The sequence below is a fragment of the Sphaerodactylus townsendi genome, linkage group LG11 (genome assembly GCF_021028975.2).
Source record: "Sphaerodactylus townsendi isolate TG3544 linkage group LG11, MPM_Stown_v2.3, whole genome shotgun sequence".
Taxonomy (NCBI): Eukaryota; Metazoa; Chordata; class Lepidosauria; order Squamata; family Sphaerodactylidae; genus Sphaerodactylus; species Sphaerodactylus townsendi.
The window spans coordinates 40,192,948-40,200,133 of NC_059435.1; the positions used below are offsets into that span (position 1 = coordinate 40,192,948).

General features: G+C 47.3%; 1 protein-coding gene across 1 annotated transcript; it reads left to right on the forward strand.

The window, feature by feature from the left end:
- Positions 1–3,086: 3,086 nt before the first annotated feature.
- HOXA13 (homeobox A13) lies at positions 3,087–6,551 on the forward strand. The gene is made up of 2 exons (XM_048511345.1): positions 3,087–3,850; positions 5,199–6,551. The coding sequence occupies exons 1-2, from the start codon at positions 3,124–3,126 to the stop codon at positions 5,441–5,443; spliced, it is 972 nt and encodes a 323-aa protein (XP_048367302.1). The 5' UTR covers positions 3,087–3,123; the 3' UTR covers positions 5,444–6,551.
- The last annotated feature ends 635 nt before the right edge of the window (positions 6,552–7,186 follow it).

A 7,186-nucleotide genomic window follows, 5' to 3' on the forward strand; every position in this document is an offset into this window, starting at 1 on the left:
CAAATGGGCATTCTTTTGCCTTCTCTGTTGGCACATATACGCATGGCTTTGACTTGTGAACTTGCGCTTTTTTCACAGTGTTACGTGCAAATCTGATCGTGGAGTTGTGGGGAAGGGGCTGTGTAGAAGTGTTGAAGGAGAGCGTTTGGGGACATTCCCTATGAACTACACAGAGGTCTACACAAACCCACACCAATACACAGAATCAAGTAATGGCGACTTCTGGCGCAAACACATGACCATGGCAGGAGTAGACCTAGCTCAGAACACAAGCATACACACCCATTCCATTAGTATAGTCATTCTAGATAGCTGGCCAGACTCTGCATTCAAAGTTTGCGTTAAGAGAGCAAACACGTTGTCCAGCTGTTGGGTGTTTGTTTCTGCAGTAAAAGAGCAGTTTAATATTCTCAAAGGGCAGCAGAAAACTTCGACCGTATCCTACTCACATCCCTGTTCATGAGCAACTCCCATCGTTTTCCTGTACAAGCTGGGCTGTTCGTACCTTAGAAACGTACACCATCCAAAGGCCAGAATCCGCAACGGGCTGCAGAAACCCTGTTCGCCGGGGATGCTCGCTGTTTTCTGCCCTGATTTGCAGCACATGGTTCTAAATACATTTGAACCCTCCTGGATTAGCGAGCTGGAGCCCTCGCACAACTGCACAGTGGCCGGAAACGACAACTAACCACACCCGCACATTTGATCCTAACTACCATTTCCCTTCTCTAAAACCCATTTTGAACCTGAGACAAAGAGAACCCCATTAGTTATGCCCATACTTTAGCCGCCTAACAAAGGTTTGATTCTCTCCAAAAGAAAAAATTGGAGAAGGTACAATGATCAGTTCCGCCACCACCACCACCATGTTCCTTATCCCCCCCCCCCCCCACACACACACAGTCACTATTAAAACGAAGCCAAACAAGAGAACCCAAAAAGCATACAGGATGCCCACGCCACCCCCAATAGCTGGGATCTTGTCTCAAAAGCAACGATTTCACACAGCTTCACCATAACTTGAGGGTAGTTTCTTTGCCTGGAAACTGTAGTCAGAGAAACAGTAGAGTTGGAGGGGGGTGGAGAGTGGGGGGGGGGGGAATCGAAGTTAGCAAAAGGGCGATTAGCTTTCTCTCGGCTGCTCCTTTTTAACAAATCAGAAAAGCTCCTATAGGGCTGTGAATGACACTTCCAGGACTGACTAGACTGGAACTTTCAACTTGACCTTGGCCTTTAGTCCTGTCTAACCCGTATGTAAAACAGAGCTGCCCATGTAGTGCTTTAGCGGGGTGGGGGCACGGTCGGACTGGATGAGCTGCGGGTTTGAGGGGGGAGGGGTTTTTTGGCTCCTGCAATGCGATTTCTAAGAATGAGACTCACCGATGGCAAAGGAAGGAGCGGGGAATATTCCCTCACTCCCGCCTCTCAACATGCAAGATTTCCTAAACTCTGAAGCCAGGAAAGGGGTGGGGGGAAAAGAGAGAGAATGAAAATATGCTAGAAATAATTATTTGTCTTTGGCTATTAGAAAGAATGCGGAAAAGACCGTCCAGGAGGCGGGGGGCGGGGGCCAGAGGAAAGGAGTTCTTTACTGGCTGCGGTTAAAAGATTTGCTGAAATATTGTTCGGTGACAAGAGTCCCCTGCACCGCATACCATACTCAGACTGGTGGACAGGCAAACTGACAGATCGGTTCCTTCCTTAACAAGGAAAAGCCCGTCCCCAAACAATGCGCGATTTAGAATTCCATCCTTGTAGCAATGCAGAGAAAACAACGTTGCGATGCCCAGCAAGCACAATAGCGCATAAATACCTGTCTCGGGTACATCCATAAGCCACGCAGTTGAAAAAAAGAGGGCTTCCTCTCCTCATTGTGTCGCTCAACAAACCCCTCTCCATTATGATACTGTTATATCTAACTCGCATCTATTTCGCATTGATTCCATGAGCCATCCGCATATCAGCAGTATCCGCATAATTACTGTGTGGCACGGGTCTTCTATATATCCTTTAAAAATGATCCTAGCTAGCTTCTTTTTTCAAAATAAAAATGGTCACCACGCCACGCTAAATCCTAGTGTTTGTGTTTACGACGATGCAACTCTGGGAAATTCGGTGAAAGGGATTTTTAAATAAAATTATTAATAGAGGGAATCCCTGAGGTCACTCATGGACATTAAAAAAAAATCCCACTCGTTATAGTCGAGGATGATTCAGACAAAAATTGTAGGCTGCGAGTTTTATTGTTGCAATAACAAATAATGTAGTGTGGTTTGTTCTGAGGTCTACTTAACCCCTTCTGAGCCGCACCTCAAGGGAGTCTATTCTGCCTGAATGCAAAAGATCCTGGAGGAGCGCTTGTTCAAAAGTAGCGTGATTCTTTTTTTTAAAGTGAAATGCATTTTTTTTTGGTTTAGAAGAAGATGAGTAGTCCCAGATGTTGACAAACATTCTTGAGGGTTTTGGGGGAAAGGTGTTGTGACGACTTCCTAATAGAACATTACAGCTTTTGCAAAAGGAAAAAGGAAAAGCTGTGGACGTTGGCAGTCATATTGCATGAGAAAAATACGACTTTTTTTCATAATGCATAAAAGTATGGTATGTAGGAGATGGGAGGAGGCGGTGGGACGGCCTTTTGGAGGGGGGGGTGGGGGGAAGGGAGCCACCGGTTGAATGGCAAGACAAATACGGGAAGTCAGAAATTCAGTGATATTGACAAGACCGTGGAGATGGAGTTTCCTATAGAAAATGCTCTGCAGGAAAGGAGGGAGGATCCCGCTTTGGAGGGAGGGGGGGAAATACCTGCTCTTCTTTTGCACCCCTGTCCGTGCCTGGCTTGTCACACAAAGTCGTGAGTGGAAGGGGGCCGCCGCGCGCCAGTCCCGTCCGCTGCTGGCATTCCAGACCCCGCGCGATTAGGCCATTATTTAATTATCTGCGCTTTATTCCTCAGATGTTTATCAGCTGCTTTGCATATCACGTGGGGGCGGGCGGGCCAATGAGCGCCGGCCTGGCGCGACTGCTGGCGCGTCAGCCCTGGTCAAGTCTGGGAGATTTAGTATCTCTTTTTTCAGTCTTTGGGGCTTTTAAAAAAGAGCCACTGGTCTCAATGCGGATCGGGCTATGACAGCCTCCGTGCTCCTCCATCCCCGCTGGATCGAGCCCGTCATGTTCCTCTACGACAACAGCCTGGAGGAGATCAACAAGAACATGGAAGCCGGCTTCCACGCGGCGGCGGCGGCCAGCAACTTCGCGGCGGCCAACCAGTGCCGGAACCTGATGGGCCCCCTGGCCGCCCCCGGCAGCGCCGCCGCCGCCTACGCCTCCTCCAACGAGGCGCCCTCCGCCGCGGGCATGGCCGAGCCCGGGCCGGCCGTCAAGCAGTGCAGCCCCTGCTCGGCCGCCGTGCAGAGCCCCTCGGGCCCCGCCGCCCTGCCCTACGGCTACTTCGGCAGCGGCTACTACCCGTGCCGCATGAGCCACCACAACGCCGCCCTCAAGTCCTGCGCCCAGCCGGCCGCCGCCGCCGCCTCCTTCGCCGACAAGTACATGGACACCTCGGCCGCCGCCGCCGCCGCCGCCGCCGCCGCCCACGGCGAAGACTTCACCTCCCGCGCCAAGGAGTTCGCCTTCTACCAGGGCTACGCCGCAGGACCCTACCAGCCCGTGCCGGGCTACCTGGACATGCCCGTCGTGCCCACCATCGGCGGCCCCGGCGAGCCCCGGCACGAGTCCATGCTGCCCATGGAAGGCTACCAGCCCTGGGCCATCACCAACGGCTGGAACGGGCAAGTTTACTGCCCCAAGGAGCAGAACCAGCCGCCCCACCTCTGGAAGTCCTCTCTGCCGGGTAATGCACCTGCACGGCCCTTCTCTTACCCCCTTCCGCACCCTGAGCGTTAGCAGCGCCCTCCCGCCCAGCAGCCTCTGCCCTCCAGCGCAACGCGGCGCTCACCTACCTACCGCCGACGGAGCGTTAGTTCCGCCAGGGCATCAGCCGCCTGGGTCCCATTTCTCTGACCCCTCCGCCCCGCAGGACCGATGCTGGGGTTGGGAGTCTTCCCTCTCCGTTTCAGAAGGCGTGCTCGCCTTCGCTGGGCTCATCCCTTGGACCAGGCGGGCGCTTGCCCCTCGGAGGCTTTGAGCAGAGCCCCCCTCGCACACGGGTGTCAGCGCTGGCCCCGTGGAAATCAGTGGCACCGACTTCTCCGGAGTCGGGTTTGTTCTCTGCTGTCAGTCTTCCTCTTATAAACCCTTCCAAATGGTTTCTTTTCAAAGGGTATTTTATTAGTATCAGTGCCTTTGCCGCTTTTGATCACATCATCACCAATATTAATAATAATTTCTAATGCTACAATCTTGTCCTCTTGCTATGGGTATTCCCGACTTTCTCGGTAATCGTTAGGTCCTCTCTCTTAACGATCGTTTCTGCCTCCCCAGCCTTAGCGTTGCCTGCGGCACTATCAGCCATCTTAGTTTTAACTGTGCTCCTGACTTTGCTTTTACCATAAAACTTGACTAACAAGACTCCTTTCCTTGCTCTATTAAGAGTATAGCCATTGACAATGAATTCACCGGGGTTGCTGCATCATGAAGGTCCTGAAAAGATACCCTTCTGCGCTAACTCCTTGTTACAACCATATTACTACTACTCTGAACTGTAACTATGAGCCCTCTTCCTTCTCACTGGCACATATAATATTACACATTCCGCTTGCTTCGCTGCTGCTAAGTAATTCTGGTCCCCTTTATCCCTGCTCTTCCAATCCTCGTCTTTAGCAATACTAAACTGGATACGTGGTAGGAAAGAATATAGGAAATATGCATGATTAAGTTATGATGTAGGCTAGGAGGGAAACATATGATGTAGGCTAGGAGGGAAACACCTTGAATAAATCTGTTGGTATTAAGGATTCCCAATTAACAAGAATTTTCCAGTAATGCCTCAGCTCCCCCACTTCATAGCTCACTGAAACGGCTATAAGTTTGAGCATAAGATATTTACTGCAAAGTGCTTCTTATGTACAGCTGGTCAGCCATGTTCTAGCCCACGGTTTTTAAGGCTGGGGGGGGGGGCTCACTTTAACCTCTTCTGAAGGAAGAAGATGTGCTCTGATGGATCATTGATTGATAACTGGGTTTTAAAGATGTGCCTTCCTGTTTGTTTGTGTGTTTGTCTGTCTGCCTGCCTGCTGTAGACGTGGTTTCCCATCCTTCAGATGCCAACTCCTACAGGCGTGGGAGAAAGAAGCGAGTGCCTTATACGAAAGTCCAATTAAAAGAACTCGAAAGGGAATATGCTACAAATAAATTCATTACCAAAGACAAGCGAAGGCGGATATCGGCCACTACAAATCTCTCAGAGCGGCAGGTCACAATCTGGTTCCAAAACAGAAGAGTGAAAGAGAAAAAAGTCATCAACAAATTGAAGACGCCAAGTTAATGAGTTAAACGGGAATGCAGCTTGCCCAGAGCTTTAAGAACTATTTTTTTGTTCATTAAAATAATAATAATAATAATTAAAAAGACAAGACAATGAGCTTTTTCTTTCACAAGAACTCCATGTCTTTGGAACTATGACTTTTGAAAAAAGTATGAGTAGTAGAAATGCTTTTCAGATTGACAATTCCCTGAAATCCCAAAAGAGGCTATTTCAGTGACTGATGATTGAGTCCAAACGCCCATCCCCAAAGCAGAAAAAGATTCAGTGTCTGTTATACACATTTGTCAGATATGGTGTAAGTATAACTATGACTATTCTGGGACACTATTTAGGACTATAATTTGGAAAACTGCAAAAAAGGCATTTTGTGTGAGAACACACACACACAAGCACGCTGACTGGTTGCTCAGGTAAACATAGTGCTAAGTGTACAATTACAATATGTTTAAGCAATGCATTCTATGTTTTCTCTTTTTAAAATGGCAGGTACTGAACAAAGCTTCCAAAAATATCAGTCAATCATGAAGGGAACTCTGGTCAGAACTACTAAGAGAGGCAACTAAAAGCAGCGTAGATTTATTGGGGATGAAAATGGCATGTCCCTAGATCATTTTTCAGCAGATGATGTCTTGATAATCTTCTCAGTGGTCCACTCTTCCTCTGCAGTTTTGACACACCCACAGCATTCATCAGTGTTCAACCAGTGTACATCCAAGGAACAGGCATATCGAAACATGTTGCTTAGATGCAAACAGCCACATACATGTTTGGGGAGAAACCATTTTCTGGGGGAAACAATGTCAAAATAATGCATAATAGGGTGGGGGAAACTGTTTTGTTCCCCTGATATGTTTTGATTTTAATGCTATATTTTGATCTATGAATAATTAGTGGGTTTTCCTTTTTTTCTACCAGGCCGCATTAGAAAGTGTAGGAATACATTTTACAGCACTTTTTAAAACAATCGGTTATTTCAACCAGCACATTATTTTCTCCTGTTCACTAGAAGATGCTATCTTGTAAATAGTTTTTAAAAAATCAGCACACTGTGAAAATGTATTTGTGCACCCTTTTTTATATTTTTACTGTAAATGAAAATCTAAGAGCTGTAGATAGATATTAGTGTTAATACTGTTAATAAAATAGTCACTGTAATAAAACCTGATTAAACCCTCTTTTATTCTCCCTCCATATTTACATGCACCTCGTGATGAATGTATTTCTCTTGTACTCCTAATAAGTTCTTCTCTTAAATTACTGATATAGCCCATATTTTGCCCATAAATTATGGTGTAGAGGGAATGAATGCATGATAACTAGCTTTGCTGAACTATAAATGTTTCAATAAGGTTAAAGAGTCAGGTATTTTGAAGGTAGAAAAGAAGATATAAAAGTAGGGCCGGAGCTCCCTTAGGAAAATGAGAAACAGTTGTTAGGCCGCAAATGCAGGACTGCTGTATTTAAGGTTTATTGGCAGGACTGGTTAGGAGTTGGGGGAAAGGGTTGGTATTTGTTGAAATGACAAGACTAGGAAGGCCTTAAACCTTGACCTTGATTTATTTTTTTAAAAAAAGAATTTGTGACCTTGACTTTGACAGCTCGTGAATGGCCTTCTTCTGGATTAGTAGATCAAGGGCGCCACCTGGTGTTTCCACTTCAACTTTGTCTGTACTGCAACTAAAGATGGAAATAAAGGAAGGGTGGTCACCTGGTGCCTATTTTACAAGGCAGCCTGAGTCGAGC

Excerpts from the sequence above, each read along its gene's own strand:
- HOXA13 (XM_048511345.1), top strand. The coding sequence starts at position 3,124 with ATGACAGCCTCCGTGCTCCTCCATCCCCGCTGGATCGAGCCCGTCATG. Across the intron at positions 3,851-5,198 it reads CTGGAAGTCCTCTCTGCCGG|ACGTGGTTTCCCATCCTTCA; the intron begins GTAATGCACCTG and ends TGCCTGCTGTAG.